General features: G+C 40.0%; 1 protein-coding gene across 1 annotated transcript; it reads right to left on the reverse strand.

Moving 5' to 3' along the window:
* Positions 1 to 275: 275 nt before the first annotated feature.
* Positions 276 to 7,088, reverse strand: LOC114049579 (zona pellucida sperm-binding protein 4-like). The gene is made up of 12 exons (XM_027870835.1): positions 6,923 to 7,088; positions 6,483 to 6,604; positions 6,287 to 6,389; positions 5,559 to 5,711; positions 4,540 to 4,727; positions 3,886 to 3,983; positions 3,500 to 3,630; positions 2,307 to 2,496; positions 2,082 to 2,229; positions 1,487 to 1,565; positions 872 to 976; positions 276 to 376 (listed from the first exon to the last, which is right to left on the reverse strand). The coding sequence occupies exons 1-12, from the start codon at positions 7,086 to 7,088 to the stop codon at positions 276 to 278; spliced, it is 1,584 nt and encodes a 527-aa protein (XP_027726636.1).
* Positions 7,089 to 21,937: the final 14,849 nt, after the last annotated feature.

A 21,937-nucleotide genomic window follows, 5' to 3' on the forward strand; every position in this document is an offset into this window, starting at 1 on the left:
GGCTTTTACATCTTTATAAGCAAGTGAAGTAGTGAATAGACTAGCCCCGGATGTACTAAAGTGGGTCTATTCTTGGATAGAGAAAGTTAGAGGTATTCATTGTTCAAGTGTACCTGTTGCCCCTTTACACAACTAAGGGAAATCTGGGTTGAGGTAGGGTTAGCAGTGGCTCAGGCATGTTAGTGGAGGCCAATTAGACCAAGGCACCCCAAATTTAAGCAATCAGCTTAGAGATCAGAACTTAACCACAATGAAATATTTTTATTGCTGGAATCTTACTTCCATCTCCTCAGTGCTAGGAAGGATATCAACAATATTGCCACAATTAGGGTCCCAGATAGAATAAGCCAGAGCATTCTTATGTCCAGGACTGAACCTGTGGAAGAAATTATTGTTTAGAACTTGTGTTGGCACCAAAGGTATTTATAATAAATGGGTGGCAGTGATTTTAGAGACAGTCCTCCATTCATCCATGTTAAGAGTTATACTTCCTACAGATGGAAAAGAAAAAAAATTTGTCCTCAGATTACAACCAGGATGGGCAGGGGGAACATAAAATCCCTAAATTATAACTAAGTGTCATGTTCTCTTCCCTACTTCTGGGTTCAAGATTTGACAATTACTACTTCAATCTTTGAATCAACTGTCTTGTCTTTTAAAGCCTATGGGCATGGAAAAGTAAAGGGTCCAGGTAGAAGCTGGCTAGACAGACAACTTATCTGAATCTAATGAGTGAAAAAACACATTAATATACTGCAAAACATTGTGCTAAATCCTAGACATGTGAATATGATCTAGGATACAATTCAAGTCTAGGTTTTCAGAGTAGAAAAAAAATATCAGAGGAAGATACAATGGAGTTGACCCTCACCTGATTGAGAGGAGTCTTCAGCATCTTGAAGCAAAAATATAGGCCCCTTGCTAGAAACATTTGAAGTCTTGTTCCAAGGATGGGTCTCAGAGTTCCTCCTTTTTCCTAAGGGGAAGAAGGGTAGGAAAAAAAAAGTGTTAATATAATATTTAGTCTGGAAAGAACCAAGACAGCCCAGTTAGATAATAGCACAGGAGGTTTTTTTTTTTTTAATATATATTAAAAAAAAGTCTGTTGCTCCTAAACTATAACTTGGGTGGGTGGGGTGAGACATGGGAAGCAGAGCACATTTATATAAGGGATTGTAGAAGTATAGGCAGATGAGCAATTTGCTGTTGGCTACAACCAAGTGCCACTGTCACCTGTTGGATTTGCATAGATTTACATCTGGTGGGAGTAGGTTAGCACAAGAATGTATGCACCGGGAGCTACGTACCAAGATACCAAATAGAGACCTTTGATTTTGGCTTTGTGTCATTTGACAGGTTCAATAAACAACATATGGGTTAAGGCAAGGACTGGATCTAGATACCTGGTTCGTTCTTGTGAAATACTCTATTGCTTTAAATAAGAGTTCAAAGCAATAAAGGTAAGGAGATAGCTCTAAATACTTACTAGTTCCCACAGGGCAGGTTACTGTGCAAGAGTCTGCCCCCAAGGGCTGGCAGACAGAGGCATTGCAGTGTAGATATACCTAGAGAGAAACCCATGGTTACACCTTTTTGGTCTTCTGTTACTAGTAAAGGTAGAAAGGAGTCGCTAAAGGAGGCTGGTTATGCACATCAAGATGCCTTAGAGATAGTTTAGGTCCTCCAAAAGTTAAAATACACAATTTGAAGAGAGAAATGAGATCATTTAAGTACCTCTTTGCCGAGGACTGAACTAGGCTAAAGAAGATTTTGTTTAGAAATATGCTTATGGGCTTTATACTGTAAGATAAAACACTCCAATTAATAAAGTATTGGTCTAAACAAAGTGATTATTTATCTCTACCTATCAAATATCTATTTGTCTATATATCCACATTATATATGTATGCAATATGTAAAATCCACTGATGGATTAGAAGACTAGGAAGACTCCTTCGCTAATTAGAACAATTTTATCTAAGTGCAATTTATCAGCTGTCAATATGCTCCATTTTGAAGAGTAAAAAATGAGTTTAGATATTCTTGCATTTGAGGTCACATGCAAGAGAATGACATCCTACCGGTCCCATGAGTGCCTTTTTAAAAGCAGAATCCATGAAAGCAAAGGTGTGGATGATGAAGCGCTTGTAGTGAGAAGGAAACCGTGGTGTTGAATTTCTTGGTATGGATACCATCTTTGTCCAGTAGTTATCTCCTTCATAGGGACATCTAAAGAAGATCAGAAAAATCAGGGTAGGTGCTTTTCTCCATACTTCCCAGGCTGAAGCCTTCAAGCAGCCACTCACCCCTTCACTAAGATGGGCCATTGTATTGGATACTGAGGATTGGTACTGGGGGTTGCCCAACAATGGTGTAGAAGTAGAACCAGATCTGGGTCTGTTCTTCGTAGGATCCGAACCTCCACATGAATTGGCTGCCGAAGTAGCTTTGTTACTGGGTATTCAGTGGCCACATAGTAGGAACTATAGTGCTCTTCTGTAAGAGAGAGAGAAGACTTGGTTTGGTAAAGACAGGAAGTCAAGTCTTATAGTGGACATGATGGGGTTGGAATCTGGGGGTTCCAGAAAGGAAAAACCCTGGACTTTCCTACATGGCCAAATCTCTGGTGTTCCCCTGAGGCTATGGTCCCCCATCAACTGGTCTTTCATTGTGACTACACCTAATCTCCCTTCTATTGTCTTGCCTCCCTATGGGCCTCAGGCCATTTCCCACCCTTGGTCCCACCTAGGCTCCATTTCCCACCCTTGGGAATTCTATTACCTCATGGACTGCTTGGCCACTCTCCCATGGTCATTCTATATAAGGCCCATCTTGTCTCCATTAAGATGCTCAGATTCTTAGAATCTAGCCACTGCTCAGATTCTTGTAATCTGGCCACTGCTTACCCATGTTCAGACTCCTTAAGAGTCTTGCCCAATATGATAGATGTTCTAATAAACCTTGTCTTTGGCTGAAAGAAGGCTTGGGTCAAATTCGTTCGGATAGGACCCGCGTGTTGTGATTTTGGGGTCCCAGCACCCCTGAACCACAGACAGAGTGGACTTGGAATCAAGATGACCCAAGTTCAAATCCTGCCTTAGAAACTTGCTAACTATAGGAACTTGGGCAAGTCATTTAACTTCTCAGCCTTAGTTCCTCGATCTGTAAAAACAGGGGAAAAACAGCCTCTACTTTCTAGGTTGTTTTGAGGACTGGATAAGATAGCACACCTAAAGTGCTTTACAAATTTTAGTGGTCGACATAAATGAGAAAAAAGAGCCAAAAGACATGGTTACAGAATGCTTTGATTAAGGTACTCAAAGCTAGGTTTACTGCAAGAGCACAAAGATTGTTTTGTGAAGCAGAAGTTTATCTTGCAAGTAGTTTATCCGAGTTCTAGGATCTCATGCCCCAGTCTGGATGTAAAGGTTCTAGATTCCATAGGCAAGAGGGAAACTGCCCCCCCCCCAACAAAAATTGCACAAAAGCATGACCTTACCTTTAGCAATTTGCATTTCCAGAGCCAGAGGCCCTGGCTTGGTAACAGGAAGTGGTGGGGGGAGGGTGACAACCTGGATAGTAGCTGGGAGCATGTCACCTTTTATGGAATAGCTACAGCTGATATGAAGCCTAAATGAAAGCAGAGAGGGCTTAGTCAGCAATAGGCCCATCTGTTCTGGAATTATCTATAATTGTTCTTTATAAAAAGAAAAAAAAATTCCCTTTGGTAGGTATTCCTTTATTTCTCTAGCCCAGAAATTTAGGGGTTATATAGCAGAAGTCTAGTTGGGCAGAAATATATTCCTCAAATTAATTATGTCAGTAAAAACACCTTCATATTTAAAACAGAAAGTAGATGATAGTTATAAAAAAAAAAAATCATACCTGAAGATGCTATCCCTAGTGATTGACCCACGGGTCCAGTTTCTCACATCCCTAGATGCCAGTAGCTCATTCTTATATATTGCCTGATTATCAATCATCTGAAATTAATGGATAAAGACATTCACTTACTATCAAATGGTCACTGGCTGGTTTATGCCAACTTGCTTTGAAACTTTTTATTATTTCTATCCCTTTAGGTAGTTTTTGCTTTCTTTGTATTCTTTTGTGCAAGTCCTGTTTAGAATATATGAAACTAGCCTAGGAAGGTTAGAGGTAAAATAGCAAAAACAGAAATGAATAACCAGGGAGCAGAGATCCAACTTGGTCGGCCTTGCTTCAAAATTAGATTTTAAAACACAAAAGGGAAAAGCCAAGTAGAAGTGATTGTTTGTCAGCCCTTAGAATGTATACTTTTGTTATCCTTTTTTTTTTTTTGGGCAGTGTTTCAATTCAGAAACCTTGTTCTAGAAGATGTTCTATGGCACTTTCTAGTTTCCATTTGCCACCCTTCGTATTTTAGCAAAGGTGCCCACAAGACTACTTTGAGGCCACATTTTTAAAGTTTTTGCTCCAATTCAGCACCTCCTGTGCTCTTCATTGCATCTCTCCCACCTACCCCACAGGGCTAGCCTAGTTATCTCTTTACCCTCTCACCTGTAGGATGGTGCCACAGGCAGATAGTGGAAACTGGAACAGGACAAAGGCATCATTTTTCTCCATGGGATCACATTTAGCATCTACTCCAGAAACCAAATGTACTGAATCCAAAAGCAATGATGGCCAAGTCACGTTCTGAGAAACCGCAACAGACAATTGGCCATCTGGAGTGCACTGGGCAGTCACTGAAAACAAAAGGAGGAAAACTTAAGTCAGAGACTCATTCTTGGTTGAGCAGAGGAACAGAGCCTAAAATAACTGTTGATTTTGTATGTCTTCTGCTTTTCTGAGTTAGCTGGGAAACTAGTTCAAGAAAGAATAAGGTTGTTAAGGATGTGTGTGTGTGTGTGTGTGTGTGTGTGTGTGTGTGTTGTGTGTGTTCATGTGCTCCATACATTTTAATGACTGGTTGCTGCTCGCCCTCTTCAATCTTCTTTAGGAGGGATATGTGTATATGAAATCAAACGAGATTTAAAAAAAAAAAAAGAAAGAAAGAAAAAAGAAAAAAAAGGGCATTAAATTAACTTGAAGAGAATCTCCATAAAATACTTTGGTTTCATACAGAAGAACAGGTTACCATCTAAACCAATCCCAAATACATGTTCTACTCTACAAAATAGACATGCCTAAATTAGCATTTTAGTTAGATCATGGTACTTGTCAATAACTCGTAGGGAAATCCACTTGATGAAGACTTTATTAAGTGCTTGCTATGTGCCAAGCACTGGGAATACAGGCCATTCTGTGCCCTCAAGGAGCTTTTATCTTATCCCAGGAATGAAGGCAGGAGAAAGAGTAGCAAGAACCTCTTTGAAAGTTCAGAATCAAATAAGGCCAAGAAGTAGCCCATGTCAGCAGGGAGATATGTCACACAGATGACAATTGTTGTATACCATTTTCCATTCCCAAACAATCATCATGCCACAAGTCGGCCTGGATTAAGTTAACAAGCATTGTTCTCTCCCTAGTTGGTTGTACCTAGTAACCAGAAAGGAAACAAAGGGTCAACCACATACCTGTGTTTCCATAGTAGCAAGGATTTACTTCGTCTTCAGAGCTATAGCAGCAGCCTAGGTTCTCACAGTCTCCTTTGGTGATGGATGAAATGGCACAGGACAGCCTGTCCCAAGCTTTGACATCACACAGGTCAAGACCTGGAGCATCTAGGGCTGGTTTCAGAGAGAGGTGAAGCTATACAAGTCTGAACTTTAGAGCATGATCTAAGGAATGCTTAGAACAGTTAGTCTTAAATCGATTACAGGTTTATTTTCTATTGTTCTCTTTCATTCAGGCAACACCTGGATAGGCTTATGCAAACCCTGTAATCACTTGATATGAAAGCACTAGTGCCCCACAGCAGACAAAATTAGAGGGTGATTCTGTCAAGTACGACAGCCATACCTATACTCTGCCAGCAAATAGGGAGAGAAAGATGGGGAAAGAAATGTACTCCCAAGAAGTACAGGCTGGTTATTTTCCCTTCTCTGCCATATCTATACAGGGGTCAATTATCTTGGATCCTGGAGAACTGAGGGTCATGTTATACCCTCCAATATTGATATATGTCATCTCTCATGGAGCAGAGTTGGCTCTTATCCATAAGGCCAAGCTTCCTGGAGTCCCAGCTGATATGGTTTTAACATTAAGAGCAGAAAGGGATCAAATAGAGTAGACTTTTTATACCCCCGCAAGTGGGCTTATGGTCATCTTTGTCGCTTTAAACACAGATCCTGCAAGCCTTTACCTGGCAGAGTGAATGAACACTTGAGCACCTTCACCTGGTGAACAGTCTTACTTCCATCAGCATCTAGGCCCGAGACCCCAATCGGCATTATGTAATAGGTATCCTGGAGAGACAGGCAGGCCAGGACAGTAACCAAATAGCAGCAATGCCGATGCAGAGAACGTTAAGGGCTTTACTCCAGGCTGGCCCCACTCACCCATTTGGTCACATAACATCCAGAATAGGAAGCTTCTAGCTGGATAGACTCGAGTGAGCTGTAGGTGATCCAAGTCCCACAGCTTGAATCGTTCTGCAGAGAGCGCAGCATCCCTTGGTCGTCTGAAAAGGGAGCAGCTCAAAACGTCAGCATGGGAACCTCTGTTAATAGAGGAGGTTCACAAGTGTTCCAAGGACAGAGGGGTGAGAAGAGAGGGACGAAGGACATCACGAGAAGTCCTTGAAGTATGTTCAGAGTTGGGATATTCATTTGCTTCCTTTAGAGTTGTTAACTGCCCTGGAGATCTGGGGAGGGAGGGGTAGTAGAGGAAGGAGAAGATCACAGTTTTGGGATCAGAAAGAAAGAAAGTTGGTTTGTTTTTTTTTTTTGCTTAACTATTCTTACCACAAGCTAAGCGTTTTTTGCTTTTTCATCCTTACCCCAAGCTATTAGTCCAGGGTTCTTTCCATACTGACTTAGAAGAGGAAGTGTAAACTGAAAACTCCTTAGTCCACAAGAGAACGTGCCAGGATGATTCAAGTCTTCAGTCTCTTCCAGACTCCCCCAAGCAAAAGAGAAGAGAGCAAAAAGTAAAATCCACAGCATTTCAGCACCAGCTTACCACCGTCCTCTTCCTTTATTCTCCTCACTCCTCAAGCTTTCTTATCTTCAGAAGGGCTTTTTGTACCCAGAAGAAGGGCCTTGCTCCAGGTGCACACTTCAACAGAAATCAGCTGGGAAACCTCTGAGGCCTCTCATTTCATAAGACCCATGGCTGCTTCCCCAGGGTTTGCAGCTGGGTTTGGCCACGTGCTTCACAGTCCATCCTTCCAGGAGATGTGTAAGGATGTGGAGAAATTCTCTAGTTCCTCTTGAGAAGGACTTTCTTAATGCTGCTCAGTGTATCATTTATTCTAATGAGAAGTTACTCATTTCATCTTCAAGCCAAATCACTCCACCTGTACCTGGTGAAATATCTTTCCAAGTCTAGATGAATCTTTGTTAAGTTATCCTCAAATTTGGAGTAGGCTTCCATGAGCAATCCCTGCTCAGGTGGAATCTGAGTTTAAAACTTTAGGTGAGATTTAAGTTGTTACGTTCATTTGGAACCATTCCTTAGCCTTAAGAGAGAATGCTTCAGAGATATTCTTTGCTGCATAAGGTCAAATACTTGTGCTGGTTCATACTCGATATTGGATGATCTGGTTTGTCCTACTGGGTTTTCTTGAAGGACCTAGGGTAGAACTGTGGGTCAGAGCTTCAACTGCTTACCAAGGCCAATCCTGCATCCTCTACTCGCTCTTTGTGGCATGTCCTTCATTCTTCCCTGACCTTTGAATCCAGAACCAGTAGATCAGTTGTTTTTCAGATTTAGGTCCCTACTTCTTATGATTTAGCTGCTAGATCCAAAGACATTCACAGAATTTTGCTTAGTCACACATCACAATTTATAGTCAATCAATCAATAAGCATTTATTAAGCACCTAATGTGTACCAAACACTAGGCTCTAAGGAGGCAAAGACAAAGATTGTAAAATGCCTACTCTCAAAGAACTTACATTCTATCTGTGGGGACACCATAAGCAGAAAGATATAGAATGAATAGAAGCAGAAATACAAGGTAGTTAAATAGTGGGCCACTAGGTGGCACAGTGGATAGAATGCCTACCCTGGAGTCAGGTAGACTGATCTTCCTGAGTTCAAATCTGGCCACAGACACTTACTAGCTATGTGATCCTGGGCAAGTCATGTAACCTTGTTGGCCTCAGTTTCCTAATCTGTAAAATGAAGGAAATGGCAAACCACTTCAGTATCTTTGCCAAGAAAACCCCAAATGGGATCACAAAGAGTCAGAGGCAACTGAAAAGACTGATCAAACAGTTAAATACAAGGGAGTTAGGAATAGAAGGCACTATGTCTTGACAAAAGAGAGGGATTCTATGAGGCAGCAGTAAGGAAGGAGTAAATTTTGGGGGATTCAAAGGCATAGAGATGGGAAATAGAGAATCTTGTGTGGGAAACAGAAGGACAGTATGTTAGATCATGGAATGTGGAAAGGGGAGTAATGCATAATGAGGCTGGAACGATAGGTTGGGGGCAGGTTGTGAAGGGCTTTAAAAGCTAAACAGAATTTATTTTATATCTTAATGAAAATAGGGAGCCAATGACATTTTTTGAGTAGGGAAATGATTTGGTCAGATCTGTACTTAAGGAAAATCACCTGGGAAGCTGTGTGGATGAAGGCCTAGAGTGAGGAGAGAGACAAATTAGGAGGCAGTTGCAATAGTCTAGGCAAGAGGTGGTCATAGCCTAAAAAAAGGTGGTATGTGAGTAGAGAAAAGGGGTCAGGTATGAGGGATTTTATGGAGCTAGGCCTCAATTGTTTCTCTTAGCCACTGTGCCATATTCAGTCATTCAAGAAGATATTGGAAGGACTGATCAGAGTGTGTCCCTAATCTGTGAGAGAGTAGTGCCATGGAGGATAACAGTCTTTAGCTACCACAAAATGTTTCTCTGGGTTACTGTTGAAGACAGAGTGCTGAGCCAAATGGTCCATTAGATGGATTAAATAATGATATTTCTAAGGTTAGCCGTGACCTTAGGAGTCATTTGATCTACCTTCTGCCTAAAGCATTAATCCTTTTCAACAAAATCCTGAATAAGTGGTCAGCCAACCTCCAGCCATGTGAAATTCTTTTTTTTTTTTTAAAGGTGGTCCACTTTACATTGGGATAACGCTAGGAAATCTTTCTTTGTTTGAGCTGAAATCTGCCTTTCTGGAACTTTTTAGTTCTCTATCCTGCAACCATATAGAAGAATTCTGATCCCTCTTTTATGGTACCATTCAGATATTTGAACATTACTCTTCTATTCTCCAGGCTCAACGTTGCCAGTTTATTCAACCAGTCTTTATATGATATTCATCATGGAATAATGGAAAAATTACTAGTCTTGGATTCTGAGGTCCTAGATTGGGATATCCTGCTTTAAACACCTCTGAGGCTTTGCTAAAGTTATTTAACCTCTATGGAATTCAATATCCTCACGTTAAGAGGTTGGACTGTGGGATTTCCAAAATCCCTTCTAAATGCAAACCTATGATTCAGTGGTTCAGTTTCATAATGGTCCCCTCCCCCAATCATATTACCCAGATCTGAATACTTTACTCCAGATGCAATTCTTCCAGGACAGAATACCTCCTTCAATCTGGATACTAATCCAGTGTGACATTTCTTATACATTTTTGTTTATTTATATTTATTCTTCTAATGTGACTAACAATCATCCAAAAATTCTGGGAAAAATACCTAGAAGCGCTAAGCGGGTCAGTTAATTATACTTGATGAACAAAGTTAAAAGTTTTAAAGCATTTATTAAATACTTCCTATGTGCTAGACACTGTACTAAGCACTGGGAATATAAATATTTAAAAAAATACCCAAACAAAAACAACCCTTGCCCTTAAGAAGCTTCAATTTTAATGGTGAAGACTACATGTTAAAAGCAAACAAAAAACAGAAAAGGGAGTAAAAGGAGAGACGGATAGGTCATGAGAAGTGTGACCTCATAGGAAATAAAGAGATGGCTGGCATGGGCACCTTTCTTAAATGAAAATTCTTGGAAAAGCCATACAATTAGAAAGAGGAGCTCCAATGGCCAGGAGGGTACTTCTGAGGTGAGAGCCCCAGGGCTCAAATGATCTTCCAGGTTGAAGAGCTTTTGGGGGCATGGTAGAAAAGTGCAGAGAGAGCAATCTGGTGGGGAAATGTGAAGTTTTAGCAAATATAATGATCCCTTTCCCAATACACCAGTAATTACTCTTCCATCAAATCGGTTGCCTTCGGAACTCCCATTCCTTCTCTAAGAATGTTCGTGTTAATGAATCTGAAATTAGCTTTCTAAACTCTTCATTGATGTAGATTCTTTGCCTTCATGATCCCTTATGACTAATTATCACTTGATTATTGTTCTATCCATAGAGCAACTATATAGGTGAGATAGAGAGGCAGCTAATACAGTGGATAAAGACACTGGTCTTGGAGTCAGGAAAACTTGGCTTCAGATCCTAGAAACTTATTGACTATGTGCACATGGGCAAGTTGTTAAACCTCTCTGGACCCCTGAGAAAGAGGGATGATAATAATAACTTATTTCCCAGGATTGTGTGAGGCTCAAGTAGAATATATGTAAAGCACATGGAAAACCTTAAAGAGTGCTGTGTTAGCTAATATAATTTTCATGTGTGAAAGGTAGGACTGACTCTATCACTGGTCTTCTAATCACTCCACTACCTTGCCTGATTTAGGATTATAGTTTTAGAGGTAGAAGGGAGTTCAGAGGTCATCTTGTCCAATTTTTCAATTAAAAAATGAGCAAATAGGCCAGGGATATACTTTAACCAGTTCTAACGGTTTGAAAGATTATTGAATCTTCATTGTGAGCATTTTCACTTTGGAAATGAACCTCCTGGATCAGGGCTTGATTTTTGTTTTGTTGATTGTCTTGACTTAACAAAGTGTTAGTAATGCACATTAATCTTGAAAGTATGTACATAAATTCTCCCCTCTCCCCTAGAACCCAAATGTTAGAACATTAGCGTTAAAACATTAACCAGCATACCCTTGAAATAGGCACTGGGACTTGCTCAAGCTCACACAGATAGAATGCCAGGTTTTGGGTGATTTTCAATTCAATTTGACACACATGTATCAAGTAATTAAGTGTCTAATGTGTAATAAATACTCTGCTAGGCGTGTGTGGTAGAGTGTGCATGTGGAGATGGAGAATTTTACCTAAGATATAGCCCCTGCCCTCATTGAATTTACATTCTAGTAGGGATATAAAATGTGATTTGTTGTTTAGTCATTTTTCAGTCCTGTCCAACTCTTTGTGACCGCTTTTGGGGTTTTCTTGGTAAAGATACTGGAGTGGTTTTCTCATTTCCTTCTCTAGCTCATTTTACAGATGATGAAACTGAGGCAAACAGGGTTAAGTAACTTGCTCAAAGTCACACAGCTATTAAGTGTCTGAGGCCAGATTTGAACTCAAGAATATGAGTCTTCCTGACTCCAGTCTGGTCACTCTATCCACTGTGCCACCTATCTGCCCATAAGACAGAGGGGACAGCTAGGTGGCACAGTAGATAGAGCACCAGCCCTGAAGTCAGGAGGACCAGAGTTCAAATCCGACCTCAGACCAAACAATTGACACTAGCTGTGTGACCCTGGGCAAGTCAATTAACCCCAATTGCCTAAAAAAAGAAAAAAAAAGACACAACAGAGATATTTAATGCATTATAGAGCATGATGAAAGCATTAAGAAGAGGCAAAAAAAAAATGTCATTTGAGGCCTGGGGGCAGAGCAGGAAGCTCTTTACTGGGAGGACATATGGTATAATGTAAAGAACCCAAGATTGGGAATCAGGAGAAACCTGGATTCTTATCTTATCTCTGGTGCTTATTAGTTAGTGACATCACCATTGATGAGCTGCTTAACTCTGCAACTTGGCTTTCCCATGAATAAAATGGAGATAATGATAGTAGTATTTACTGTAGTATTTACTTCACAGGGTGATTATGTGGATCAGATGAACTAATATAGATCAAACATTTTGCAAACCCTAAATCCTGTATGAATGTCAGCTTTTATTCCTGACTAGGGAGGAGTGAATGAGGTAAAGATGGAAAACCTGTGCAGAAGTATGCTACCTCTGAGGTGGGGAGTCTGAGGTATAGCTGACATCTAAATAATGTACTCCCTGATGAAGTTGTGTGTTTACTGTAAGAAGTATAAAATGAGCTCATAAAGAGATAGCAACTTCACTGATAGCTGTCAGCATGTCTGCATGGCAGACCAGGCCACAGGGCCCATTACAGAGCAGCAAGGAAAGGTCAAATGTTTTATCCTCTTGAAAAACCTTGTTGTGGCTGGGATTAAATGATTTCTTGCTTGCTCCTGTGCTAAATCCTCTGAGAATATTGGCACTCAACCATGAAACTCAATATCAGGACCAAAAATGTTTTTTTTTAAACAAACTGAAGGACTCTAGGCTTAACAGATGAAATGGGTGGCCCCTATTATCCTTAAAGTAAAAAGGCTGTTTGAATTCTGGGACACTCTCAAGTGCTTTAATTTCAGCATCACCTAATCTTTTTCTGAACATTTCTTTTAAGATTACATACAAACGGTATAAAATACTATAGGCTCTGGGGTTTTATCGTAAATCTCATAATCTTAGCAATATCCCAGCCTGAGAGGTGAGAATATTTATCCTTCATTTACAGGAAGATTTAAAGATTTTATTCACTGTCACTCAGCAGTATATTAGAGAATTACAGGTAGTCATTCATTTATTCAACAAACATTTATTAAGTGCTGACTTTGTACAAGGCATTTTGCTAGGCTCTGGGAATGTAGTTCCTCTGCAAAGGACTTCCAATCCAATTCAATTCAACAAACACAGATAACTATAATGCCCAATTTTATTTGATCAGTACATTAAAGAGATGTATAACAAAGTTGTACTGTTAGGCCCAAGATGTAGGTGGGAATGTCATTTACCAACTGAAATGCTCAAGGAAGGCTTCATAGAGCTGATGGCTTTTGTTTGGATTTTGCAGGATAATACATAAGAATTCCACAGATAAGGATGGAGAAAGAGAATATTCTAGACTTGGGGAAAGCTTGGGAGCATGTTCAGGTAACAGAACTGTGCCATTTATTTGGTTAGAGTTCGGAGTGCATGTTAGAAATAGTATCAGATAAAGTCGACATAATTTGGTATGAAGAACAGGTTGGAAGGAGAAGAGAACAGAACTGGAAAGATCCATACTAAAATGTTACAACAATATCCTTATTAGGGTGGTGGCAGGTCTTGGGTGCAAGGGAGATTGTAGAGGCAGAGTTGACAGGGTCTGATAATTGAAAGATTGCAAACGTGAGAGACTGAACAAATGGTGATGCCATTGATAGAAATAATGAACAGAAGAGGAAGAACAGATCTGGAGATCAGAGAGGAAGAGACAATAAACTCAACTTTAGACATGTTGAGTTTGTGATCCCAATGGGTCATCCAGGTGTAGATGCCTTGTAGGCAGTTAGAACTCAGAAGAAAAGTCTCAATTAGATACTTAGCATTTGGGAATCATCTTTGTAGAGGTGATAATTCAAATTGTGGGAGTGAATGGAGTTGTTATAGAAGAGAATGTAGAGAGAAAACAATGCCAAAATCATGTCCTTACAGAACACATACTTTGGTAGGAAAAGATAAAGGGGAGGTATATTTCTAAGATGTACTTCGACTTATGAGAGTTAATTAGAAGAGTGTAGTGTCTCTGAAGTTAATGTATGAGATAGTATCTAAAAAAAGGGATTCTTAACTCTTTTTTTTTTTTTGCTTTTATGGACACCTTTTCAGATCAATGCTTTTAAATAATTGAAGGAAATGCTAAATTTCAATTAAAGCTAGTGAATGCATTAACTCCAGACAACTTAAATAGGTAGAGATTCCATTGAGTATCATCATTGTAGTCATTGTCATCATCATTACCAGCATTTATATGGTTCTTGTTACGTGCCACGCACTATACTAAGCACTTTACAAATATCATCTCATTTTGTTCTTTACAACAAACAACCCTGGGAAGTAGGTGCTTTTATTATCCTTATTTTATAGATGAGAAAAGTGAGGTAAACAGAGGTTAAGTGATTTGCTCAAGGTCACATAGGTAGTAAGTGTCTGAGTTTGGATTTGATCTCAGGTCTTCCTGACTCCAGTTCCTGTGCTCTATCTACTACACCACCTAACTCTTTACCCCCAAATGATTCTGTATGACTGCTTCAGTAAGCATTAACAATCGAGTGACTGAGGATCCAGCTGAAGGAGTTCCCCATAGCAAGGCTTCTTATGCTTTTTTCCTACAATCTGGTGAATTTTATGGGCCCCTCCTTGGAATAATATATTTAAGTGCACAAAATAAAATACATAAGATTACAAAGGAATATCAATTACATAAAGATGTCATTTTTTTTCCAATGCAAATTCACAGAAGTCCTGATATCTATCCAGACAGAAATCTGTGGACCCCAAGTTAAGAACCTTTTACCCATAGCAATGATTGAGCCTGAAACCTCTGATCTCATGAGAAAAGACAGAATCAGATTCTGCTTATGTGAAATTAAGGGACAATGACTGGGATGGGGCTTGGGGGACAGCCAGAAGACTAGGGCAGAACAGTAAAGAAAGAGGTTTATGGCACTCAGAGCCTGTCATTATGGGGCAACTGGTGTTAGGCCTAAAGAAAAGGGTACTGGAAACTCAACTAAAGTCAGCCCTTTTGCACTCTTCCTCTCCAAAAAATTACTTAGGGCAGCAACAATATTCCCCATAGGGAGTAGGCTGAGCACTCCTGGCAACCTATCCTTAGGGTCTAAGCAGAGTTGGAAGGGGAAGGAGCCAGAGAGTGAGGGAAGAGGAGAATCCAGAGGCTGGAGAGGAAAAGAAAAGATTTGAAAGACCAAGATGAAGAGAGAAAAACAGAATAAAAATCTGTCACTAGCAGCTAAAGCAACAAAGAAAATAATAGAGAAGGAAGAAAGAATTAGTAAAACTTCAGGAAAAAACCAAAGCACTTGGGGAAATCATCAAGGTATAATGAAAGATTGCAAACATGGGAGACTGAACAAATGGTGATGCCATTGATAGAAATAGTGAACAGAAGAGGAAGAACAGATCTGGAGAGCTGAGAGGAAGAGACAATAAATTCCACTTTGGACATGTTGAGTTATTAAATAACCCAACCAAAGGTATAAAATCAGTACAAGTAATTCTTAAATTTCTCTATTGACCCAATCAAAAGCTATAATAACTAGGTGTAAAAAATGCTTTAGTCAGTTTGGAAGGAGTAAAATTTTTTGAGCCATTCATTGGATAAAATTGGATAACATTACATAGGAAATGAATTGGGATTGGTGGGATAGGATCAGACAAATCCAGTGGGGCTTGGATAAAATAGCAAGCAATGTAGGAACCCTAGATTCCAATTATAGGCCAGTATAGTGGTAGATCAGTTCCACCTAATTTCTTGAGAAGGATTCTCTTGGTGATAGGGGAGAGGAAAGGATTCTCTATCTCCTTCACTTTCCCCACCCTCATCCAACTTTGATCAGAAGACTTGTGAAACTTGGGAGTTTGAAAGATTTGGACTCTCCATTACAACAGTGAGTATCCTCAGAACTGCAGATGCTGATGATAGATAGTGTCTGCAGCAGAATCTGAGGATGAACTAGACATACAACAAGCCTCTACAGAACTAAAGCTTCAAGACTCCAAAAGAGCTTTGACCACCAGATGTTATCAAAGAGCTATACCTCAGGGGAACTTCAGGGGAGCTCCAGGAAGGGAGAAGACTTCCATCCAACCAGGTGCTATGAGTTACCCCTAACCTCTGGACTCTTCATGGATCTGTTGGAGAGTAGGTTGGAGAATATTTTGGGAAGATGTCTTTGTTCTATCCTTTCTGTAGCTTCTCAGGAAATATCCTTATGTAAATGGTAATTGATGTTCATTGGTTAATTAGTATTAGAAAGATATCAGCTGATTAAATTACATTGGGAAGCAAGCTGGTGAGGGCTTGGGAGCTACAGTACTAAAAACCACAACCCACAGGGTGACCCTCAGAACCCTGAGGTGAGAAGTAGCAGCCAACTTCAGGGGACTCAGTTTGCCATTTCTTGTAGGGGTTGGGATACTGAGCCCAAAGCTGAAAGAGTGGCCATGACTAAGCCCAGCTCCCCTTCAACACCATGACATGGCAACAAACATGCCAAATAGAATAAAAAACACAACAAAGAAAGAGGAGAAACAAAATAAATCTCCATAAGGAAAATTACTTAAAAGTGAATGCAAAGAATAACAGAAAAATGAGTAAACAAAATATTATGAAAAAAAATTGTGTACTGAAAAGTGAGAAGTCTTCAGAAGGAAAGGACAATATAACAACAAGAGAACTAAGAGCAAAAATAGATCTTCAAAGGGATTAATAAGTCTGATAAGAAGATCTGGCATCTATAAAAAGACATGTAAAATCAACTAATATAGGAAAAAAAGGTAAATACCAAATTTGACAATTGGAACACAGAGAAAAATCTTAATAATTCAGAAGTTTCTATAGAAACAGAATGGCCCAGATGGAAGACAAGAATTCAGAAGTGGCAGATCAAGTAATAAATAAAACATTTTTAAGCCGTCAACAAGCATTTATTAAATGCTAACTGTGTCAGGCACTGTGCTATGCACTGGGGATATAGAGAAAGGCAAAAATAAAGTCCCTGATCTCAAGAAGCTCATATTTTAGGGGAGACAATATACAAACAACTGTGAATACAAGATATATATATATATATTGAAATTTCAAGGTAATCCCAAAGGGAAGGCATTAGCAGTGGAGAGGACTGGGAAAGACCTCTTAAAGAAAGTATGATTTGAGCTGTCTTTTAAATGAAGCCAGGGAAGTCAGGAGGCAGAGGTGAGGAGGCAGAGCATTTCTAGCAGTGGGGGACAGCCAGTGAAAAGATGAGAAGTCCAAAGATGGAGTGTCCTGTTCAAGGAACTGCAATTGTGCCTGGAAGGGAGGGAGTGGCAGAGAAGGGAGGGAAAATGATGAAGAAAGGGAGATTGGGCTTAGTGAAGTGGCTAGAATGTGTGGCTAAGGAGAGTGGACTTTATTCAATAGACTGTAGGGAGTCACAGAGAGTTGTTAAAGGAGTATTATCTTGATTTAAATTGTGTATAAGGTTTGCATCCAGAAGTGTATTCAGTGGATCCTGAAGCTTTTCTTTTAGATAGGGGAAGATTTCATGCTCCAGGAATGTCGACTCTGGTTTCTTAAAGTATTCCACAGTCCAGAGACACCCTGACATTCAGAAATTGTGCCCAAATGCTTGAAAATACATATATTTCTGTCTCATTTTAGTTTAATCTTTTCATTGAAAATAGAGGTCAGGGCAGTTAGGTGGTACAGTAGATAGAGCACTGGTCCTGGAGTCAGGAGGACCTGAGTTCAAATTATGTACTTGACACTTACTAGCTGTGTGACCCTGGGTGATTCACAACCCCAATTGCCTTGGGGGTATAAATAGAGGTCAAGGGTGAACCATTAAAATGTCTTTTGAGATTACTGTTCAATCAACTTAGTCAAGATCAATTGTAAAAGTCCTTAGTCAGAATAATGCAACTTGAGGAAAACTCAGTTACATTCATTGTTGGCTTAATGTCAGACTCTCAAAGCAGACACATGATACACAACTTCCAGCTTTTTCAGATTTACACTATCCATTGGCATCCCAACTCTACAGAGTGCCCCCTTGGTCACTAATATTTATTCTGGGTGTTAGCATTCACCCCTCTGCCATCAGTTCATAGAAGATACAGAATGATTGTCCCTACTGGTTTGGGATCATACAACTTGTTGAAGAGAAATCTTTGAAACATATCATATCCTGGAGCACAACTACAAGATAGGATAAAGGATAAGTTTCATTAGTATGAATCCAGCTGAAATGTCTGTTTACAGAGATAGTTATCTCTCTGAGTTGCAATCTTTGTATGTAGTTATCACACCAATCAGATATCTCTCTCTCTCTCTGGGTTCGTATAATAAAAACTGACCTGGGAAACTGGTTTCCTGGTGATTCAACATTCTCAAATATTACCTTCCTTTCCAGAAAGAGATACAGTCTCTATTGACTGGCTATTGTAGCAGGTAAATAGGTCCTCAGTGAAAGAAACCCTGGAGTGGGAGAACATAATATTGAAAACCACACCAGAAAAATATGAGGATAATCATATGATTCTAGGTATTAATCAGTGATTAGGGAGCAAAATCAGAGCACCCAGTTGTATTCAGCATGTGTTAGAGACAATCAAACTTGTCTTCTAGAGAAAGATGTCAAAGGTAATTCAGTGTCAGTCTTTTAAATGGCTTCTTTTTCTACTGGCCTAAATTAAATGATAAACTTAAGTCATTTAACAGGGTGTGCCCTGTGGAGATAGCAAATAGGGATCACTTTGTTTAATGTGATGTGGAGTAGAAAAGATTGGGCTGGATTAAGAAACTTTTAGGTGGTTCAGTGAATAGAGTGCCAGGCCTGGAGTTAGAAAAGACTCATCTTAAGTGAGTTCAAATCTGGCCTCAGATACTTACCAGCAATGTGACCCTGGACAAGTCACTCAACTCAGTTTCCTTATCTGTAAAATAAAGCTAAAATAAACTAAGCTGGAGAAAGAAATGGCAAACCACTTCAGTATCTTTGCCAAGAAAACCCCAAATGGAGTCATGAAGAGTTGGGCACGACTGAACAACATAGCCGTGTTGGCTCTTTGTAAATCACTGCTTCCTTTTCTAGGTGTCCATCAACTATCTTAATGATTTTTTCAATTAAATTCAATAAACCTTTATTAAAGAGCTACTATGTGCCAGGAACTGTGGTAAACACTGGGGATACAAAAAGGGGCAAAAGATAGTCCCTGCCTTCAAGGACCTTACAGTCTAATGGGAGAGACAATATGCACACAAATAATTACAAAGCAAGCCATGTACAGGATAAACAGGATATAATTATAAGAGGGAAAGCAATGGAATTGAGAGGGGTTAGGGAAGGCTTTCTGTTAGAAGGTGGAATTTTAGTTGAGACTTAAAGCAAAACAGGGAAGTCATCAGTCAGAGCAGAATGGGGAGAGCATTCCAGGCAGGGGGGACAACTGAAGAAAATTCCCAGAGCCAAGAAATGAAATGTCTTGTTTGCAGAACAGCCAGAAGTCCAATGTCACTGGATCAAAGAATATGTGTTGGTGAGTAAGGTATAAGAAGACTAGAGAGGTAGGAGGGGGCTAGGTCATGAAGGGCTTTGAATGCCAAACAGAGCATTTGCTCTTGGAGGCAACAGGGAACCACTGGAGTTTATTGAGTAGAGAAGTGACATGATCAGATAGGCATTTTAGGAAAGTCACTTTGGTGGTTGAATTGAAGATGAATTGGAATGGGGAGAGACTGGAGGTGATGCAGTCTAGAGGTTAGGGGTCCTGGAATCCCAAAATCACGACAACACCCGGGTCCTGCCCGAAAGAATTAGATCCAAGCCTTCTTGCAGCCAAAAACAAAGTTTATTGAAGATTCGCCATATTAGCTAGACTCTTACAGAATCTGAGCATCTATGGGCTATTGGCTAGATTCTAAGAATCAGAGCATCTTAATGGAGACAAGATGGACCTTATATACAGAAAGACCATGGGAGGGATCTAGGAGTGGTCAAATAGTTTGGGGTGACGGGAGGAAGGGCCTAAGGAGATCTGGATGGGAGTGGCTAGTAAGCTGGGGTGAACAGAACTCCTGGGACCTGGACCTCTTGGCCAAGGGAGAATGGAGCCTAGCTAGGATTAAGGGTGGGAAATGGCCTGGGGCCATAGGGAGGTAAGACAATGGAGGGAAGATTGGGTGTAGGCACAATGAAAGGCCAGTTGATGGGATTATAGCCTCAGGGGACTGCCAGAGATTTGGCCAAGTGGGAAAATCCAGGGTTTTTCCTTTCTGGGGCCCAGATTCCAACCCCATCACAACCACATTAAGTCACATTAATTTTCTGAAAAACTCCAATTTTTCTTTCTGAATTGTTTATCTTTGTATCTTCCTAATTTTACTTTTGAGAGTTTCCCATCTCTCCAAGACTGACTTTCTCTGTAGCAATTTAGTCCATGGGATCTTGTGCAGCTTCTTAATCCTTTGAAACCTGCTTTACCAAAATCCAAAGTGCATGCCAAATAATAAGCCAGATTTCCTCATTTTTTTTTTGGTCATAAAATTATGTGGTAATGCTCAATTCCCATGCCTCCCCTCCAGGATTGCCATTATTTTCACCCCAGCCACCAGTCCCTCTCTGTAAATGATAAACAGATGCAGAATAGAATATCTTCTTGTTTCCACCTCAACCTTTGGAAAGATGAAATGATCATTAAGGCTAGTCAAGAGGCTATTAGTTGCTCTAGTAGATATCCATATAATTTGTCTCTTATAAGTACCATATTGTGGGTTGGTGTCAATCCTGTTTCCTGGATTTATCTAGTTCTTCAGTCCAGGTGGTCCTTTTATGTATACAAGATATCTCTGTTCCTCCTTTCATTGATCTTCACCTAAATGTTCTTGAAGGTATACTTAATAAACATGTAACTGATGTGAGAGATGATCTCTGAGAATCTCTCAGGAATGAAGCCTCCTCAGGAAGTTAATCATTTCTTGTTCTGTTGAAACACTTGCAGCCGATTGACCTTGTAAAGAAACATGCTTTTCAACACATCTTGTACTTTCTTTATCAGACCTCCTCCTCCCTTTCTAAAACTATTTACTCTAAAAAGAAAAAGAAAACGAAAACCTCCTGCCTTTCCTTGTCTCCAGGCAAGTTGTGAAAGTGTCTTTTGTTCTTTGTTGCTGGGGTAGATTGCTGCGAATAGATTGTACCCTCAGAGCTTGCATTAATGAGCCCTGAGGAGAGGGTTGGGGAAGGGATTGTGCTAGGATCTATATAATTTGTTGATCTGAACACACCTCCCCTCTCTTTGGTCAGCTCCATTTTTTTTGGGTGCTCTGGGGGAGCCCTTTCTCGAGAAAGTCAATAAATGAATTGTTCTTTTTGCTAATATCTCTGAGTCTCCGATTCATTGATAAGGGTTTCTGTACCCCACACACTGATATCTATTGAGGATGATTCCTTAACTAGTATACAAGCTATTTAAAACATTTTGGTTCATGAAAAGTTGATTTGCCCTCCCTTTCTCCCAGTGTTTGAGACAAAAGAAGCTACTTAAAGTTTGGACACGTTTCATTCTGCTTGGACACTGCTCTAATGCATTCCTCATGCCTTTCTGCTCTTTTTTTTTCCTCTTTCCGTTTCTTCATCTTCCTTATAGCTTCCATAGTTGGAAAAATCATTCTAATTCCAGTGAATCAGTCAATTCAATAAACATTTATTAAGCACCTACTATGTGCCAGGCACTGTGCTAAGCGCTGGTAATACAAAGAAAGACAAGACAGTCCCTGCCCTCAAGGAGCTCATAATGGTTTGCATCATGAGGTAAAGTACATTGTTTCTTCAGGCTTTTCAACAGGCTTGATGACCACCTTTCAGGAATGTTGAAAAGGAAAGTATCAGGGTGCCTTCTAATCTGAAGTTCTGTAATTCTGTGATTCCATTCTAATTTGGCAACATATCCAAAGTACTAAGAACCTGACTTTGCATAATAAGATTCTGTGCTTAGATAAACCCCAGTATAAGATATGATGAAAGCTGACTCAGCTAGATTTTCTACCCATTAGTACTGCTTGAGAATGAGGATTTGCTGTTTCCTCATTTCTACTGAAAGAAAACATCTGCCCCTATCTCTCTTCCTTTGGTATACACCAAGT

The sequence above is a fragment of the Vombatus ursinus genome, unplaced genomic scaffold (assembly GCF_900497805.2).
Source record: "Vombatus ursinus unplaced genomic scaffold, bare-nosed wombat genome assembly UNPS02014798.1, whole genome shotgun sequence".
Classification (NCBI taxonomy): domain Eukaryota; kingdom Metazoa; phylum Chordata; class Mammalia; order Diprotodontia; family Vombatidae; genus Vombatus; species Vombatus ursinus.